Source organism: Nothoprocta perdicaria, unplaced genomic scaffold (genome assembly GCF_003342845.1).
Source record: "Nothoprocta perdicaria isolate Ctin4 unplaced genomic scaffold, notPer1 scaffold_126, whole genome shotgun sequence".
NCBI lineage: Eukaryota > Metazoa > Chordata > Aves > Tinamiformes > Tinamidae > Nothoprocta > Nothoprocta perdicaria.
The window spans coordinates 1,512,160-1,532,122 of NW_020454383.1; the positions used below are offsets into that span (position 1 = coordinate 1,512,160).

At 41.9% G+C, this 19,963-nt stretch overlaps 1 protein-coding gene across 1 annotated transcript; it reads left to right on the forward strand.

The window, feature by feature from the left end:
• Nucleotides 1–182: 182 nt before the first annotated feature.
• On the forward strand, nucleotides 183–16,087 carry NOBOX (NOBOX oogenesis homeobox). The gene is made up of 9 exons (XM_026033259.1): nucleotides 183–384; nucleotides 2,965–3,660; nucleotides 4,090–4,196; nucleotides 4,798–4,916; nucleotides 5,816–5,949; nucleotides 12,157–12,427; nucleotides 13,036–13,388; nucleotides 15,122–15,448; nucleotides 16,007–16,087. The coding sequence occupies exons 1-9, from the start codon at nucleotides 183–185 to the stop codon at nucleotides 16,030–16,032; spliced, it is 2,235 nt and encodes a 744-aa protein (XP_025889044.1). The 3' UTR covers nucleotides 16,033–16,087.
• The last annotated feature ends 3,876 nt before the right edge of the window (nucleotides 16,088–19,963 follow it).

Here is a 19,963-nt window from a genome sequence, read left to right on the forward strand (position 1 = left end):
GGGGGAGGCACGAGGCAGCGGGACGGCGCCAACGTCCCCAACGGCGCAACCGGGGGGCGGCGAGCGGGGGCAGCCCGGGCCGCGCGCGGCCGAGGTAGGTAGGTGGGCTGGTTAGTTGGTTGGTTGATGGGTGGGTTGGTTAGTTGGTTGGTTGATGGGTGGGTTGGTTAGTTGGTTGGTTGATGGGTGGGTTGGTGGGGCTGCGTGGCCCGGGCGCTGCCCCAGGTGCCCTTGATGAGCTCGCGCGGCTCGCGGCTGCAGTCGGCGCGGGGCTCGCCGCCGGCCGGGACATTAACGGGGCCGCGCCGCGCCTCCGCGCAGCCGGAATGGCCCGGGCGGGCACGGAGGAGGAGCAGGAGGAGGAGCGGGCGCCCGACGGGCTGGGTAAGGGCCCGGCCGCGGGGGCTCGTTAATGACCCGGGGGAGTCACCCGGCAGAGAGCCTAATGAGCAGCCCCGGCGGCGGCTAATGACCCTATTGCTGCCTCCTTGCCCCCGTGCCGGCAGGGAGGGCGGTTGTTGGTCCTTGCTTCTCTTCCCCCTGCAGCCTGGGCCCTGTTCTGCTTGGAGCAGGAGGCCCACAGTGCCCAGGTGTGGGGCGTAGCTGGCGATTGGGGGCGAGGAGGGTTTGGGGAAAGGTGCTCTTGAAAAGCCCCGACCCTGCCCTGGTGGCACTGAGCTTGAAGAGGCTCCTGGTGCTCGTGTGGAGGTTGGGCTGGCTGCTCGCTCTCTGCTGCACTGGGGGGACCGGCTGGCTCTGGGTTTCCAGGCTGGGCCCGCTCCTGGTCTCCGCTGCTGTGGGCCCTTCCCGTCTCTCACTCTGCGTGCGTGTTCAGATTGCTTTGAACCGTGGGCCCAAAGCAGCCCTAAAAGTTTGTCACTGTGGAAGTGATTGCCTTGCTCTAAGGAGCTGCTTGGACTATTTAAAAAGGAAAAAAAAAAAGTAGACTTGGTTCATGCTAGTGCACCTCAGTACACACAGGATGTCTTAAGCTCCTTTAATATGATGTTTTTTGCCCATTAAAATGCCCTTTATTTTAAGCTATTCATCTAAAAGTAGCACAAAGTGATCTTCAGTCTGCCTGCTTTTAATTTTTGTGATGGCAAAGAGGAATGGATTGGCAACTCCCAGATTACCGTGAAGGCCTGTGTTTCTCTCCAAGCTTTATTTTTCAGTGCATATCTTTTCTGGGGGCCTGCAGTTCCCGGTTGCATGTTGTCAGGCCCTTCCTACATGCTTCAGCAACTCCCCTTCTGATGCAGAAATATTCCTGTAGGTGATGTAAAACTCCCAGAAGCTGGTCTGCCTCATTGCCTTTGTCTCTTGTATCTGCGGCAAGCTTTGTAATGTGTTTTATACTGTAAACAGATCTGTAAAACTAAAACTTTAGTTTTACACAAAAGTGTACACAAAAGTGTAAAACTAAAAATAAGGAAAAATGATTCTCATGTTAAAACAGTTGAAAATACCATATTTGAATTAAAGGGTAACAATTTTTTTTTCATAATTAGTGAAGAACAGAATTTACTCTTTCGTGTAATCAGAACGTGGCATAAAGAAACTCAGTTTCATTGGGGAGCACTTCAGAAAAAGGAATTGGATAGAGCATAGTTGCCTTCTGCTTGGATTAGTTCTTGACCCTCCCAATCAGGATATTTCATCTCATTTAATAGCAGTGGGAATTGTTGCTGCTTAAGAAGATCAAATTATTCTGGTTACTTGGTTTTGTGCCTCCATCTCTTTCCCGTGCAACCAATTCCACTAATTCTGTTTGCCTGTAAAAAGGTAAATTGGAATCTTGGAAGCAGCCTGGCATCTCTTCATCCTTCTGTTAGCTGACTGGTGTTGTGAGGTTCCTATTCGATTAATAATTCTTTAAGGAGAGAAACATAATGAGTTGGAAAGCAAGTCTTTAATTTTGGTGTTTCAATAATTCCTGTCAAAAGCAGTACAGAGTGAAAGGATTTTAGATTCTTCCTTTCCCCCCCCAAATTAAACAACGTTGTTTTTCTGTAGACATTTAAAATTGAAATTCAGTCAATAATCTGCTCAAAATTTCGTCTTTCCATACAAAGGCAAATTATGCTTCTACTATTATTATTCTACACTTAATTCTTAAAAACAAAACAAAAGAAAAAAGCTCTAAAAAAGTAACATCACTGATTTAGGTACATATTCTGAAACAATCAGCATTTTTTTTATTTTAAAATATATATCTTAACTGTGAAAGAAAAATAATTTATTACACCATTACATTTTTCTTTATTTATTTTATAATTGCATGTTAGTATCTTTATTTTCTGTTCTTTTTGACATGACTTCTATTGTTCAGTCTCTGTTAGTGTGATGCACTTTCTGATTTTTGTTAAACTTGATCAGGCTTAAACTCTTTTTTGTTCCTCAGCCAGCTCTTTCATTTCCTGTCTTGTAAGCCTGTGTTATCCTAAGTGTTGTTGTGTGTTTGAAACTGCAGGAGGCTAATTTAAGGCAATTCTTAGAACTCTGTGTAATTCAATTGGGTTTTGCATGGCCAACATGAATATGGTAGAAACAGAAACCTCTATAATGTCATCTGTCAAATAATTACCCCTAGAACTGTTTTCCCATTATTGTACTTGTAAGACATTCTTCCACTTCTCCTTTTCTTAATTCTTCCCACAGTTTGTAGTTGGTTGTTTTTGCAGGCATCTTCACTCTCAAATTTAGGGGTTTTGTTTTATGTTTTCATTTTTTTTCTGAACTCAGTTTATGGAAATATCTCCAAGTTTGACCATATCCTCTGTTTTTACTTTCCTGGCAGCACTCTCTCCTGGTCACAGTTGCCTTTTTGAACTCTATCTTTTTTCACTGTTGGCTTTCCTTGTACAGTCTTCTCCTGCCATAACTGAAACTTCCTATCACGGCACATTTGGCTTAGACAGTGTGTGTGCAGGTTGGGGGTGGTTTTTCATTTTCTTCTTGTAGTGTGCAAGAACAAGAAGGAAGACTCATCACAGAATACTGAGCACTTTGTGGTGGATGCTGATCCTATTGAGGAGCATGGTACAAGGAGTAATGTACTACCCACACCCCAAAGTGGACCTGTAAGAGAAGTTAGGGATACCGTGGGAACAGAAGAAGGGATAAGCCCTGTGGAGGAGAAGGAAAATAGAAGTTACTGCATAGTGGAGGCAACTGCGTCAGCTTCTCAAGACTCAGCAGCCCTTGACTGCCAGCTTACTGCAGTGTGTAGGCAACTACCAGATTTCCTCAGTGATGGGAACGCTGTGCCTCCACCTCCTGTGGATGAATTTGCTCAGGATCCCACGGAGCAGTCAGGGTCATGTGACCATTGTCACAGTTATTACTCTGATGGGATTGAAATGGAGACTAAGAAGAAAAAAAACACTAGCAAAAGTGAATTGTGTCCTGAGAAGACATCTAGTGTCATGCCTGGAGAACTCTGCAGGCCAGCACGGTTACAGGATGTGCGTGACCTGGTTACCCGCCGATCATCCAAGAGCACTTCAGCCAACTCTGCATCTCAGGAGCTGTACAAGGTATCTTCAGTTCTGGAACCTGGAAATAGCCACGATGGGACAAAAGAGAAGAAAGAGTTTCTTGAGAATCCAGAAATTCTGCTGCCTGTCAGGAAGAAGTCACGGACCTTCTATAGTGCAGGTAGATAATGGGGACCTGACTGGTAGATGGTGACACTTACGGTAGCAATGGCACTAGTGTTTTCTTCAGCATACAGATGGCACAACTTGGAGGTGCTGACCTGCCCTGTTTGCAATGTGTTCTGTGCCATTAGAATTACAGGAACATCTTCAAATAAAGGTTGCTGAGTGCTTTGAGCTTGAAGTATTATTAGCAATGTGTGAATGTGTGGGCTTTTTTTTTTTTTTTTTCCACTGTGGATAAAGATTTGTGTTTATTTTTGCAGTGTGCTTTTTAAAAAGTTCTTTGTATTGCCCAAGTATTTCTTTTTTCTAAGTATAGTAAAACTTCTGCCCTACCTTGTTTCTTTGGTGACATTTTTATTCTCTTACTACCTGTCTCCCATCCGTCTTCTTCTCTTGGTCTCTCTCTGCAATACGTCATTTCTAGAGCAACTAGAAGAGTTGGAGAAGATGTTCCAGGAAGACCACTACCCCGACAATGAGAAGAGAAGGGAGATTGCAGCTGTCGTCGGTGTGACACCACAGCGTATCATGGTAAAGCCTGGGTGGTAAGAGTTGTCTGTGGGTTATGTGCAAGAAAAATGAAAGGAAGAGGCAGTGGGGCAGGGAAGATCTTTGACAAGAAGAAAGGAACTTGTGAGAAATAGAATAGAGACTACAACTTCCACTGATGAAAAGGTCAGAAAGAGAGATTGTACAGCTGGATGCTACCTGGACAGCTTCCCTTCTCCCCCTACCCTTCTCTTCACCTCCTCCCCAACCCACCCCCAGCTACTCCCCCACCCAAAAGAAAAAGAAAGAAAGAAAATGGCAGTGGAATTAACTGTTCTCTATTCCATCTGTGTTAATGTCTCTTAAGATGAGACGCAGTTTGTGGATAAGAGTCTGATGACTTTGTAGTTAATCTCTATTTTAGATTATTCTACGAGTAATAAAGGAAATTGGAGCTTGAAGTGTGGTTTTTCTGCTGCAATTCTTCTCTTTCTAGTTGCAATGAACGCTGCTGATTCACTGTGGAAGAGAGGATGGTTTTGTTTAACCGGGTGGGCTGTGGAGGCAGTTATTGCTGATTTTTCCCTGTGTCCCTAAATGGACATTTCCCACTCTGAATGTAACTTTTCTCTCCATTTATCAGGTCTGGTTTCAGAATCGCAGGGCAAAGTGGCGAAAAACAGAGAAGTTGAGTGTGAAAGGAAATAAAAAACACTCAGCATCAGCAGCTCTATCAGCCCCTTTGGTATCAGACAGTTACAGGTGAGCGACTTGATCTATTTTTTTTTTCCTTCTCCCTACACATGAAATAGTTAATGAAGAAAATATTTTCTTATTCCTCTTTCCCTTATATTTAAGCCACTGAGAGCTGAGCGTTGAGTTGGACCATGGTAGCTCCTCCTGTCTGACAGATGTCTAGCAGTGTAGTGGACCCTCTAAAAGGACTTCTGATTGATCTGCAGATGACGATTTTGAAATAAAAATGTTACCATTTATCTGCTGATGAGATGTAGAGAGTAGAGGTTGAAATAGGAAGGATCTGTTTATTGTAACTGTTTTTGGTTTCTATGAATGTGCTGGCCAGACCCTTTGTGTGCTTGGGAATTCTGTCACCCTTGCTTTCCATGTTCATAGCATTTCCATCATCAAAGGAAAGTTTATTTGCAATGCTAAATGCTCAGTGCAGTCTTACAAAAACATGTATTCATCTGAAGAAATGAAAATTGCTTTATTTGAAGAAATGAAAAGGAAAGGCAGGAAGTTCCTACTGGGGAGAATCTGGAGTGTGTGAGGGTAGATGGCCTTTCAGGTGTGGGGACAGAGGGAAGGAAGAAGTGAATTTATTGTTTGGAATGAAAGTCTTTCTCTGAAGAAGACATACTGAAATGAAAAAATCAAATCAGATGAAAAAGATTGAAGACTACCTGACTGGTCTTACTGCACTTTCCCTGTCACTTGCCCTTTCTGCTACTAGCAACCAGGTACAGATTGTGCCAATATTTGATGCATCCATTGTACCACTTCTCCTTGCTCTTCCAATTCAGACAGCGTCCTGGTGATCTAGGACTTGTCCCTTATAGGAGAGTTAAAGTGTTTGTTTCTTGATGATGTCTTGTCTTGTTCTTCTGCTTTCTGCTCACGTTCTTTATGAATACCTCTAGGGCTCCTCTTCTGCCTGTGCATCCACTGCCTGATGTTGCTCAGGACCCATTTGCCGCAGTGAGTGTTGAGACTGCAGTTGGAAACTACTCCAGCCTGCTCAGTGGACACCTAGGACCCTTTGTCTCCTCCTCAGGTAAGATCCATATCAGTAGATATAAGGTATTTTGATAATATCTACAGCATTTGTTTGTGGTACTGATAGGTTCCCAAACACTCCTGGGAAGGCCTTGTGACTCATGTTCCCTCTGACCAGTCCAAACAGTTGACACCAGGCTTAATAGCTCCCTGCTAATTCAGTTACAAGCTGTAATGGGTGGAATCTCAGTGCTAACACTAGAGCCAAATTTGCATTTGGCTCATGAATTACTCATCAGTGACCTAGCACAGCCCAGCACGGACTTCCAAATATGAGTCCAAAGTCTTCTGCAAAGAAGTGGGGCAGTCTTCTATAACACTCATATGATGCTGGCACTGTTGGAGGTTCTTCTCTGAATGACAATAGAAGTATTATTCCAGCAATTTTGTGGTGTATTCTGGTGTAGGTTACAGTTTTACAACAATTACAATTACAACTTGTAATAGAGTGAGTTCTGTGAGAAAGGTGCATTGTGTAAAGTGTTGGCGTTGTAGATCAATCCACACCTCCCTAAGATCAACCCACACCTTTCCGTCTTCCCAGGGAAGTGCTTTGACTCCTCCAGGTGCTAGGAGTGGGCAGTGCGAATTCCTATTTTGTGCAAGACCTTCAGGGAGTGAGACTGTTCGAGTTCTTAAGCCTACAGGCTAGCTTGATTCCTGCTGCAATGTTCTGGAAAGTCAGAGGGCTGTGCTGTTGGGTCAGTTTTCTACCTGGGCTGCAATTAGGCTTGTAGGTGCATGGCAACCAAAGAGGGTGGGTTCCGTTGGGTATTCGTGTGGGGAGTACCAGAACATTCCCTGGAGTCAGTGTTCTGTAAAGCATTGCTTATATATGCTTAGTTTCTCAAGTTGTGACTTGAAAATATTTTCAAAATGATTCACTGCTTCCTTAGGGAAGGATATCCCAAGCAGTGGTTGTGCTGACACACAGTACAGCTGGACAGCTGAGGAGTATTTTTTTTTTTTTTTTTTTTTCCTTCTGCCCTTCAGGGACATTCATTCTTTTGAATTTTATGCTCTCATTTCTGTCCTTTTACTGTATGCTAAATATATAACAGTATTACTTTTAATGCCAGTTCTATGCAAAACTTTTTTTATATGACTCAACTTCAATACAGTATTTTTAATAGTACTGATAATTTAAAATATTTTGTCACTGTAGAAAGCAACGATAAAACTGTATCAACAAATTTAGAACTCTAAAAAGCAGATATCTAAATTAAAAATACGTAATTGTAATGCTTTCTTGATGCTATAATCCATCACTTTTCTCATTTAAATTTGCCTGACATAAATAGTTTCAAGACAAGGACTACTTAAGTCAGTTCTATGAAACATTTCACCAATTTAACTGTAATTCAGTTAACCACAGTTTTTCCACATATTGCAGCATGGTAAACATGGTCAAAGCATTTGAATAATCCACTATTTCGTAGAATGAAGAAATGATGCAGTCAGTGAGTCCTGTACTTAGTTAAATAAAGGCCAAGATTTTGAAGAATAATTCGCTTTAAAAAAAATATATATGTGTGTTTATATTTCTACACTTGTCCGCTGAACTCTCCTGGTTCTTAAAATTCGTCTGCAGGCATGCTATCTACTCAAGATAAGATATGCATTATTAGAGAAAAGGAGCAGAGCAACAGCTGAAGTTTCATTCAGGGCTGTGATCTTGTCATCTCTCTGTACCGAACACTTCCTTCTGACGAATCTGCACGCTGGGTGCAGTCCTGGAAAACAGAGTCTTTCTGTTTGGAAAAGCAAAGCCCTGTTTCAGCTCAAACATAGCCAAGTTCTTGTTTCTTGACTCCATGAAATCACTGCTGACCTATTGCATTTACTGTGTTTATATGTAACTTCCATAGTTTATCTGAAATCGCAGTATTTTCAATATTAGGTGCACACCTGAGGATTAGGATGTACTACTTTTTTTTTTTTTTTTTAATGTATGTGGGGAAATAGACTTCCCCTTGTTCTCTTTAAATCATGCTGCTTCTGCTGTGCAAGAAGAAATGAAATGTATGTGTGTCATCTAAAGCTGGTATTAGGAAAGATATGCTTTGCTACACACAAACCCTGAGGGTTGTTGGTTTTGTTCTTTTGGCCTGATCTTTTTTTCTTTTTGAATGTTGTGTTTGTTTGTTTACCTAACTTGGTTTCCTTAGGGGAGGGAGATATAGAGTGTGTGAAATGAACCACACAGAGAAGCTGTGTTCTGTTTTATTAAACCCAGTCTTACCTCCAAATTTATTTAACTCTAGTCAAATTTGATGGAAGATAAAAGTGTTAAAAATACTGCATTCCTACAAGTCATGGGAAAATTGTTGCCAGGGCAGAGCAGAGAGCTCTAAGTTTGTGCTGTGTCTGAGAGAAAGACTGTTAGGATGCACAGAGACTCCTCTTGGGAGAGAAAATGGTGTGGCCTAATCGTAGGAGAAGCTTCAGTTACAGTTTAGCCACATTAGATGTATGAGAATAGAACTTCCGTTTTCTTCATCATCTAGCATCACAGAAGCAGACTCTTTTTTTTTAAGGATGAATTCAGAGAATAAGATGGAAGGAAAATGGATAGGATAAAATCCGAAATAGCAAAAGAAAAACAAACAAAGAACAAATGAATAGCACAGTGCATTTGCAAGACAAGAGCAGTGGCTTAGGATAAACAACAGCCTCTTTAGAAACAGCCCATAAATAACAGGTTTCATCAAATTAATCCCTGATCTGTGTGTAACTGTACACTTCTGCCTGAGCTTGGGGCCTAATGGAGTGATTATTTGGACACTTTTCTTAGTAGCAGTAGGCTGAGCTACTTGAAACAAGCAAATGACTTGCATGAGAGTGGTATGATGAGTTGCCTGGCACTATTCAGGAGTGTCCATTGCCCTTTTTTTTTTTCCTTAAACTCTTAATATTATCTAGACTAATTCTGACTGACTAGCTTTTTTTTTTCTTTCATGTCCCACCTTTTTGTTCAAGATGATTAAAAATGTCACCAAATCCTATTTTAGACGTACTTTTCTTTGCTACCAGTTTTTCCTTCTTGGAGTTTGTTTTCATTTTTCTAGTTTTACCCACAAAAAGTTTCAGTTATTTGAGGGACTTGTTGCAGATTTCTTTCTGTGATATTTTATGTACTTAAAGCATAAACAGATTCACGGAGATGAAACCTTGATGTCCTTAGGCAGGCTTATTCTTCCCTGGCATTACAGGAAATTTTAATATAATACAGTGACATGTCTGTTATATGCAACTCAAGAGCTTGTTTGTGCAGCTGAGCAGTGACTATATGCATACGTAAACTTTCAGTTAAGGCACTGCTTCAGACATGATTAGACATGCACATGTGCGTATTTTTGCATATTTTATGAGGTTCCTCATTTAACTAATCGTGTCTTTGTAGAAGCTGTTTGTGAGCAGGAGAGATGCTTAAATCTGTATGGCCTCCTTACTTATTAGATTAGATCCTTTAGAGAGAAAGTTACATTCTGCACCTCTGGTTTGTAGGATGCGATTTTTTTTTCCCCCCCTAGTGGTGCTTTTGCAGGAAATATTTTGCTTCATGTGGCTATTTTGCTGAGGGGACACAGTTTAGGATCTCAGCATACACTCGTATCTCTTACAAAAATAAAAAGATGATTGCTTAGTGCCAAATAGGGGATTAAAATAGAGGTCTTGGGAATGGTTACATGAAGTTCAACGTGATCTAGACTTTTCTCTAAAGTAGACATCTAGCTGCTTCAATATTTGTATAAAACTGAAATCACAGTCATATTGCAAAGTCTACATATCCATTTTTACTCATGCAAGACTCTGCGCTGTCCAATGGAAACTGTTTACACTAAAGAACGGGTGTCTTAAGTCTGTCAATGTGCTGAGGAAGCAGCTGTAGCATGGAGAGGACAGCTGTGTAGCTGAAAATTCAGAATAGCCACCCTTGAGTTTAGACAAGTGTATCACCAGGACTGGTTCAGAGACTGACCAAAGTGGGATCTGAAGCTGCAAATTATTAAACTGCTCTCCATAATTTGCCAAGGTTGTCTTATAGACTGAAAACCCAGAAACAGTGGAAGTGATAAACAAAAAAACCTACTGTTGCCTTCAATGGAAAATGTACTGAGAATTTATATCTACATCATTATGGGAGAACAACAGAACCATAAAATGTAAGTATTATTTCAAGCCAGTAGTCATCAAAGATGCGCTTCACCCCTGAACAAGATGCTGAATTGCTATGTAAAGGTACTGTCTTATTTAGCAGATACTACTTCTCAGGAAATTGTTTATTCTCGCTGCATTTGTTGCTGTACTCAGAAGTGATGCATTCAAGGTCTTTCTTACCATGGTCTGAAAAGTAGAGACCTAAACATGTATGAAAGGAGTTCAGAAGTGATTTCTTGGGCTATGCTGGTAGCACTACTTATATGAATTCTGAGCAAGATGATGGCCATCTGCAGAATAGATGATTCTACTGTCCTTACTGACTAAACGTTTGTGGTTTTCCACTAAACGCATGTGGTCAATTTTTCAGGTGAGTTTTCTTATAAACAGCTGCTATTTCCTAACACCTGCATGTATTGCCACATTCCAGTCCAGAATGTTTAGGAGAAAACTGCTTTTTTTTTGTGCCTTAAATCATTTTAACTTGCAAGGAAACTAAATACTGTCTTGTCTAATGCTGTGTTATAAGAAAGCAGACGAGTCGTGTTACGTCAAAAATAGCAAATGGTCAGAAAATCCTATGATGTGCACATAACAGATTTTGCTAAACAGGGAGAAAGGATATTTTCAAGTAAAGAAAAGCCTTTTGTTCTGTTTTTGAAGTGAAGTGTCTCAGCGAGTGAATGCTATTAAGACACTGTCACAGGACTTGACCTGGTTTTCTTTGGAATCAAATATTGCTCAAGTTTTCACTGAAACATTACGACTCTCTCCTTTCATAGCTGCAATGAATTTAAAACCATTCAGTGTAGGAAGATGAGCACAACTGCGCAGTACACCTGGGAAACTGAGGAACTGTGCTGAAGATGTTGAAGTGTAACCTTACCAGCTCTCTGAACATGCCTCCCAGAACTCCCTATGAGTGCCTATACTTCTCTCTGCAGTGTTATGATTAAGTTTTATGTTTAAAGCCTTTGATTCTCCCTTGGTGGAGTGTATCTGATGTTGTGCTATGTATCTGCAAGGTTGGAGATCTCCAGATTCAGTTGCAGCTACAGCTGTAAAGCTATTTATGCTGTTAGCTTTCTCTGCGTGCTTTCCAGTGAATAGCAGTAGACTAATGTTACCTGTCTACTTGTGCTGGTTCAACCAAGCCACACTTGAAAAATTCATTTCAAATTGACACACATATGTGATTGTCACACTCCTCAAGAAAGTGATAGTGTGCTATTTGGCATAACTTGTCCACTTGCACAACGTATGCCCTTCTTGAACTCCTACATATGCTTGTTATTCTGTATCGTGTCAGTATATGTGCTTCTGGCTTTTTCATTTCCTACGTTACACTTCTTTCACAAATGTTGCTCTGTAGGAAAATGCTCCTCTCTACTTTTCTAGCAGTGACTGGGGAAGCAGGTCACCAAACAAGACTCTAGCAACCAGGTTAGGCCCATTTTATTTTCCTTCTCTTGACTCTTTGTTCCCAAGGCCCTTCCACTGGGATCTCTGCTTTTTTGGATTGACTTACGAGACACCAAACTAGGAGTGAAAATCTGGTAATGACATAGGCAGTGGATCTAAAGGCACATTTTGTTTGTTTCAAAACACAGTAAAGTCATTTGAAAGGGTAATCCATGCAGCACATTCTTCCAAGAGGACACAAGAAATGGAAGATAGCTGTGGGATTGTTCCTGGCTTTTTGTCCAGGAAGTGCTTTGTTTCATTTGGCTGGCTTCTTGAGAGCTGAATAAATCCAGTATGCAGAAACTGAGCTGAAGGTAATTTTATTTAGCCAGTAAACATCAGCGTTTGTTCCAGTGAGCTTGTTATTAATCCTTATAAATCGTTGCATACTTTTTGCTTTCCAACAGCCATACTGCTACTTATTTACTTTTATTGTCATCAGTTAAGCTCTGTTCTTTCACTGGCATCTTGCCTTTGTGATCTGTTTTGTCTTCCACTCTTGTGACCTTTTTCTCTCTGCTTGCACCTTTTTATTTTCTGTATTGGCACACAGTGTGACAGCGTCTCTCTTTAATCACAGCCTCTTCAGTGACGGGAATGGTGTCACCTTGTGAAGCAGCTCAGACAAAGCAGCTGTCTCAAGGCAACTTTGCTTCTAGCAGAATGGAGTGCTTCCCAAGCCTTCCCAGCCCTCCACCCATCCGCAGGGCCAACCTTCCTCTCAGCCTGGCCTTCAGCCCCCACAGTCATATTGTCCCCTTGATGCTGGACACTCCCAGCAGTAAATGCAGCTTCTCCAGTCGGGAAAATGGCTCCATGGACACCTTCACGTACAGCTTTCAGAATCAATGGTAGGAACAGATGAGATTGTCTTTGAATGAGATGAGAAAAGTGAAAGTTGGGAGAAACTTTGAGAGGAAAAATTGGTTTGTAGAACAAGGAAATAGATGGGAGCATAAATGAGGATTTAAATGTGGGAAGAGGGTCCAGAGAACGGAAGCCCTTTTAAATGAGTCATAAAAAAGAAAAATAAAGATTAGCCTGAGTAAGGAGCATTGCTCTCACAAAAGGCCTGCCTTTTGTGTAAAAAGGCCTGACTAAAATGCAGTCATAACTGCATGTATGTTGATGGGAGTGGGATTCAGATGTACAGTGAAAAGGAATCCTTAGGAGTCAATGAGCTGAGTGCAGGGGGGCGTGCTTGCGGAGTGGGGAGAGCAGAGGTAAAAGCAGTCTTCATCAGTGTGCACTGCTGTCCCTATGACGTGCTATGATACCCTGTGAGAGCACTCCACTCAAGTGGTTTCAGCTGCTCTTGTCCTGTGCCTGGGATTTGGGGGAAAGGATAGGAATTGTATCAGGGTTGGAATGGATGTTAAGGGGGAAATACAACAATTATTTGCTGTACAAGTTGCTGCTACTTTTGGCCCTACTGAATTGCTTTTTTCCTTGCTTGCAGTGCAAGCCCCCCAGCTTCCTGCGGTTACCCTGAACAGCTGGAGTCTGCAGCCAACCTGGAGGCCTCCTACTGCCAGTGCAGCGGTCAGGGGGGAGCCTGCCAGTTGGCCCAATATCCTCAGCAGCAGCAGCAGCAGCTCTCCCTCTTGCACCGTCTGCCTGCTCAGCTGCCCAGCAACGAGCTCTCCAGCATCCACCCCACACCTACAGCATCCAGGGAGTGTAGTGCACCTTTCTTCACCCTCGATGGAAATGGTGGGATCATAACCTATGGGGCAGCAGGTGCCACACAAGGCTATGTACAAGACCATGTGGGAGGACAGATGTTGTTACAGCAGCCAAGTGGAAGCTCAGGTAAATTTCTGAATTGTTTTGGCATTCTGCTCACTTAGACTAACTGACTGGTACCCTGAAACGTCCAAGATTATCAGTAATTTTATTGACAATATTGAAGAAAGAAGGAACATGTGTGTACCTCTGTGTATATGCAAGCATGCACATACATAAGCCCCTCATCCTTTCATTTCCTTGTATTTTTAAGTGCTTAGTAATGATTTGATTCAGAAGTAGTTTCTTAGGCCGCATGTTAGAGAGTGTTATCGTATGAATGTATCAGGTACTGCAGTGGTTTGTGTAGTAGGAAGCTAATACTTATTTTTCAGAAGTGTACTGTGGAGCAAACTAATATGCTTATGGATCAGCTGAAGCAGCAAGAAAAATAGGCTTCTGACTTTGCTGGGCTGAAACGATTTTGAAATCGTGTGTAAAGTGCAAAGGAGAGGGTTAGAGAAACGAGCAAGGGCATATGGATATAGTTTTGTTCTTTTCCTTCCTCTGACTAAATTTGTAATGCCACTTAGATTAAAGCACTTATGTATTTTCTAAAAAAAATAGCTAGATAGAAATGGCATTTTCAACCTTGTTTTATTTCAGTGACTTGTATTTTGAAGTTGTTGAGGTCCAAGTAAAATCAAAAGATAACAAGCTACTGCAGTTTCTTTGGCCTGTCAGGCTTGTTAAAAGTAAGCACACAGTCCAAAAATGCCTTCTTATCCCACTAGAGAATAGAGGGGTTTTCACATCACAAATGCTGCTCCTGTTTCTGTACTGTTTTTGCATACCTTGTCAGGGAAAGCTCTGACTCAAAGGTTTGTTAGAGCAAGCTTCCGTATGACACTGTTCATGGCTAATGGTCTCAGAAACAGTTTGGCAGCACCCATGCTGTCTAACACTTGGCCTGGTTCTCCTGTCTGTGTTTTTTCAGCACACCAAATTAATGTTGCTATAGCATGATGCCAGGATCATGCATTGTGTACTTCAGAGCGTGCCATGAGAGCAGGAAGGGATATGCACAGGTTGCCAGCCTCGCAAGGACTAATGACATTGAGGACTGCTGCAGTAGCAGAGTGTCAAAATGGGTGTTCCCTCCTTTCATGCTCCTGGAGGGAAGTGCGATGTGTAGGAAATCCACAGGTAATGCACTGTGGATGGCTCTTCTTTTCAAGGAAAGGAGGCTGGGACTATGCAGTGTGGACAGCTGAGGCCAATGGCCCAGAAATGCATTGGGGAGAGGACCAGAGTGGCAGTTTACACCTCCCCGAAGTCTTATTTCAGCTTATAAGCAAGTGAGCAGTTCAGCTGGATTAATACATATATGAACTAAAAAATGTACCTGCTTTTGACTTTGCAAGTTTAGTAAATGTGTGTGATGAATGAGCATGGAGATTATGCTTTTCAGATCTGAATTGGACAAGTATGAGGAGATTTTTTAGTAAGTATAAGATCACTAATTCACCCAGGAACTGTGCTAAAGTGACATGACATTCTGTAGATTAGAACATTGCAGTGAACTTTTCAAGTCCTTCCACCATGAACTATGCCCTCGTTTAAAACACTGCTATGGAAACAGCATAGTTAACCTTCACCTGCCTGCAGTGCCTGCTCCGGGCTTAAGCGTAATATAGGTTTGAATGGAGCATGTCTTTTCTTTTTGGTGCTTTTAGAAGCGCAAGATGTGCATTTTTACATGGAGATAGTCTTGCCTTCCCTATTTTCATAATTTTCTCCTTTCTCTGCTGTTCAAACAGGTACCAGTGCCTATCAGCCTGTCCCCTGGAATGACTTATACATGCAGGGAGCTCCCTTCTCCAGTCAGCTGGGCTCACGAATGACAAGTTCTAGCATGGCAGGAGGCCACTACTTCACGGAGCAGATCTCCTACACTCAGCCCAGCCTGCCCTCCTCTCCGTATTTCCTTCAAGTGCCCAACGGAACAGCAGTAGGATCCCTGCTGCAGAGTGGAAAACCCAAGGCATTGGCAACGCCAGACCAGAGAGCAGAGCCGGAGCTGACATCACTTGCCAATGAAGAAGTAGAGAGCAGCAGCAACAGCAACAAAGCAGAGAGCGTTGTTGGTAAATGAAAGGCCTGCTGAGTTCGATGGAGAAGAGAGAGGGATAAAGAAAAAAAGTCCAAGGCTGCAGTAACTGCTCTGGATGTAGCTATAGGATCAAAACTGGCATGAATGGGAGTGCAGTTTTTGAGGGGGAGGGAAATTCATATGTTCCTGCCAAAGATAACCCTAATGACCCTATCGCCATGTTCTCAGATTGATCACTTTTCAGTGATAAGCACTTATGCACAGGTCAGTAAAAGAGATGGCAACGTTCTGCCCTCTGTTCAGACATGCAGTGCTATGAGCCAAGTGACTACGTGGAATTGTTTTTATTTTTCATAATATTCCAACAGACATACACATTTCTTCAAGGCAGAACTTCTTCAGCAGAGTGAGGAGGAGAAGGGGAGAGTTTTGTTTCAATTTCCCATTTCAGATTTTTCTTTTAGAAACAAAACTACCTTCCATCACATCGGAAGTAATTAGTGTGGGGGGGGGGGGGTTGACTTTTTTTTTTTCTGAATCTGGTAATTCTGAGTTATCTGAGATCAGATTTTATTATGATTTTTTTCTACAGATGTTAAAGAAGAAACGAATGACTGATGCTATGCTCTAAGAAAAAAAAAAGAAAGAAAATATTACCATTTTAGACTCTGCAAAATAAGAATAAGGACAAGAAGAAAATATTATTTGCAACAGAAGCACTTTTTGTTTCCTTTTTTTGTGTGGATTTTTTTTTCTTGTTGCCATGATTTTCCTGCTGAGAAAAAGAAGTGGGGAAATTTCAGTCAATAAAAACTTCTGGTCTGCGTTTTTTTGCACATCTCCTGACTTCATTCAGTTTGCTGAATTGAGATCTTCCAGAGCACACAGGCAGGAGAGCATTGATACTTGTAGCATAGACCCAGAGGTAGGCAGAAATTTGTGATGATGTATGATGGCTGGAGTCCTAGAATATGTGGGAAGGGAACTCATGGAAAGTAAGGCATATTCAAAACAAAAGGAAGAATTCCAGCAAGTGCACCTAATTTTAGGGACTCCAAACAATGGAAGAAATATCAGGGGAAGTCCATCATGGGTTCAGTATTTCCTAATCCTGGGATCTTCTATTTTATTATCAAGCTGCAGTGTTAGCAGGTGTCATTTAGTATAGTGAGCGATCCAGGCATGATAGTGTTGGTTTCTTCTTTACCTGAAGCTGTCCTCTCTTTTATTTTATGCTTTAGGAAGCATAAAATAGGTCTTGTTTACCCTGGTACAGAAGCAAGTGGTCATAAACTGTAGGTGCTGCAGTTCCAGAACGAGCTGAACTAGCCAAAAGTGTGGGATATGTAATATGAGTGCCTAAAAATGAATGTCAGGCCATCACTGTCTCCTTGTAAGAGAAGACTTGTGCTGCAGGAAGTTGAGGTGCTTTTGCATGTTCTGTGTTTTACCCTGAGTCTTTCCTCTGTTTTTGAACAAGGGAGAGACCTGAGTAATTTTTATGTAAACAGTGACCTGCCTTGTACCTTTTGTAGGTTGTCACATCTAGCTTTGTCAGGCCTTTGTTTTTGAAATGTCCGTAGTCTGTTGGTCTGTTGGCAAGGAGTGTTTGGCAGGAGTTGACCAACACGGCACTGTTTTATGACTTCTTGCAGTGACCAGTAACTGCTGAAGAGTAAGGGCTGTTAGCAGGGGCTAATGTGTATATATTATCATGTATTATATATCATGAATCTGCACATTCACATGAGAGATTTCTTGAGTTTCTGTTTACAAACATAAAGATTGCCACTGTCTGCAACAGTCTGGGAATGTGATTGGGAATGTGCAGTAGTTTGCTCTTGTTTCACTCATCCACAGCCTCACAGCTTAAACCAGTGTTTCTAAGAAGCAGGAATAGGAGTGTTTTCTTTGCAACTCTTACTTGGCTTGAAGTTTTGAATTTAGTTGTCTTTTGTATCACTTAACAACTGGTGTAATGCATTAAAGGAAGAGGTAGGTACTTGAGAGGATACAGATGCAAATGCAAAAGTCATCACTTAGTGTGTTTCTGCAGTTCATCTACAGGTAAACCAGGTTTAACTACACGTTTTTTGCCAGGTGCTGCCATTAGGAAAAACAGGAACATTTTTTGGCTCTGTGCCAGGCTGCATAGGAATGTGGAGGCTTGCATAATCTTATGAGCTTGTCTTTTATATCTGCAGTTTGCATTACAGTAATATTTTGGAATCTTACCCTTTTATAAAATAAAACTCTTATTTACATTGTTTTCTCTGCCTCACCTCACTTGCCTAGAACTAGGTACATCTTTTATAACTACTTTGAATTTAGGACTATGTGCACTTTTTAAAGAGATTTCCTTCCCATGTTAAGACCTCTCACTTTGTTAGGCTTTCATCATCAGAATTCAGAACACAGAAGCTTCCTGACTGTGGCATTTCCTTTGGCAAAAATTATTAAGCTAAGTGACAATTGTTTTGTCTCGGACTGTTGCCTATTTTGAAATGAGTCAGACTGGGTGCAAATGGGTGTGTTTGGGTGTGCCATCAAGTATTGTGGGTTTTTTTTTTCCCCCTCCTAATTTAATTAAAAGATTTTACTACGTGGAAAGCCGAATTGTAAGTGTACCTGTTTGTATTGGTCTAATTCACTGCCACTGTTGTGAAGACTGGAAATAATGGTGAGAGTACTGTAGTATGTTTCTACAGAGGAAAAATTGCTAACAGATTTTGTCTAATTATCCACAGTATGGATGTTCAACTGAAGGATACATAAATATGCACATATGCATATTTACCATATTGCATATTTTAACATAAATATCTAATCTTCTGATTTTAAATAGTTGATGTAAAAGTTAGTATAAGTTTGACATGCTAAAACCTTCTTGTGTGTGTCCTAGCCAGCCAAGTACACATTATTTTCTGTAAATTGGTCCTGCTGTATACGATGAGAACATGTAAAACATCTTAAGCTAATACTTCTGTTCTAGTTGAGAAGAACTTTTTTTTTAACAAGCTTATTGTAGGAAGTAAGCTCAGTTGTAAGTGGATTACATTAGAAAGTATCAAAACTTATGTAGTTTAACAGTTGATGTTCCCAAGGTATTTGTTGTTTTGCTTATTATAAGGATTGCTACAAATCACAGGAGAAAACAATCTACAGCTGAATGGTAAATATTGATTTTTTTCTTCCATGTTCTTATGCTCATCACAAGAACAATACATTAAAAAAATCCATTATCTGACAGTATTGTACATTTGCATAGATAAATGCTGACAAGGACGGAAACACCTGTGATCTCATTTACCTTAATGATAATCATCACTTCAGAGTTGATAATGAATCTGCCAGATGACTTTGAACAGCGTAAGGATACAGTCTAATATTTTAAACCCAGCAGAGGGGCTGCTTCAGACCATGCTGAATCGTCTTGGGTGCCATATACATCTGCTTGGCCTCCTGGGGCAGCAGTTGCTAAATCCAGCTAAATCAACAGCTTCAGAGGCAGAAGTGCTGAGAGCTGCCAGGCAAGTATTGGAGCTTTGTAACTGGAAGAACAGAACTGCAATGACATGTTCGTTTTATTTATTTATTTATTTTTAACAGCAGGCCACCTATAGGTAACCAGGAATATAAAAGTTCCAACTATAGGCATGTAAGCAACTGTGTTGGGATAATTCCCATATCCTTAATGTTACTATATATTTTTATAGCACTTGGCGGGGGGGGAGGGGGAAGAGCTTGAGGTCAAGCTCTTCTGACATTTATTAGCAAATTATTAGTGAAGTGTGAGCAAGAGGGAAAGCTGCCTCCTATCCCAGCTGCAAAGTGCCGGGTCTGTTTGGCCTGGGGACGGGCAAAGAGGTAGGGAGCACCACTCCAGAGCTGCCATGGCTGGTGAAGAAGCTGAGGCACAAGCTGCACGGCTACTGCTGCGGATGGGAACCTGTCTACGTTGCCTTTTCCTCCAGCAAGGTGGTTTCCTCCCTACTTCACTCCTTTCCCTTCAACAGGGTGTGCAGACTGCTCCTTCTCATCAGGAAAACAGGTTGCTACCTGATTTTTTTCCACTGCCTCAAGACCCCATGGGACAACTCTGTGCTCTGGACAAACACATGGCCGTGCCTGCTGGTCTAGGGAGAAGATGGGGCTTTGAGTAAGGGCCTTGCTTCCGTTTGTTAGTGCTCACTCTGCCTGGCACCATGTATTGCCCCACAAAAGCAAACCAGATGAGAGGCATGGATGGGAAGCAGTAAGAGATCCTTAATATGGAGCTACTGTAAGTTTTGCTCTTAGAGGAATGCAGAAATACTGATGAGAGGTCAGAGTGCAAGAGTGGGCCAAGGCGAGAGATAATAAGAAGAAAGAGGGGAAAGAGGCACAGATACAGCGAGATATGTGACCCCCTTCGTGTTGTGACTAGAAGCCTTAAGTCGTAAACAACAGCATAGCAAAAATATTCTGCAAGCACTAAGGCTGAGCGCAGCCGCTGTCCCCACGTTGTGTTTGCATGAATTTGAGCTGGCACGGAGGGAAGCCACACGCT

What these genes read in the sequence shown, in the direction of transcription:
- NOBOX (XM_026033259.1), top strand. Translation starts at nt 183, where the DNA reads ATGGGTGGGTTGGTGGGGCTGCGTGGCCCGGGCGCTGCCCCAGGTGCC. An exon ending in TTGGTATCAGACAGTTACAG is followed by an intron (nt 4,917 to 5,815) that starts GTGAGCGACTTG and finishes GAATACCTCTAG; the next exon opens with GGCTCCTCTTCTGCCTGTGC. An exon ending in GCAGCCAAGTGGAAGCTCAG is followed by an intron (nt 13,389 to 15,121) that starts GTAAATTTCTGA and finishes CTGTTCAAACAG; the next exon opens with GTACCAGTGCCTATCAGCCT.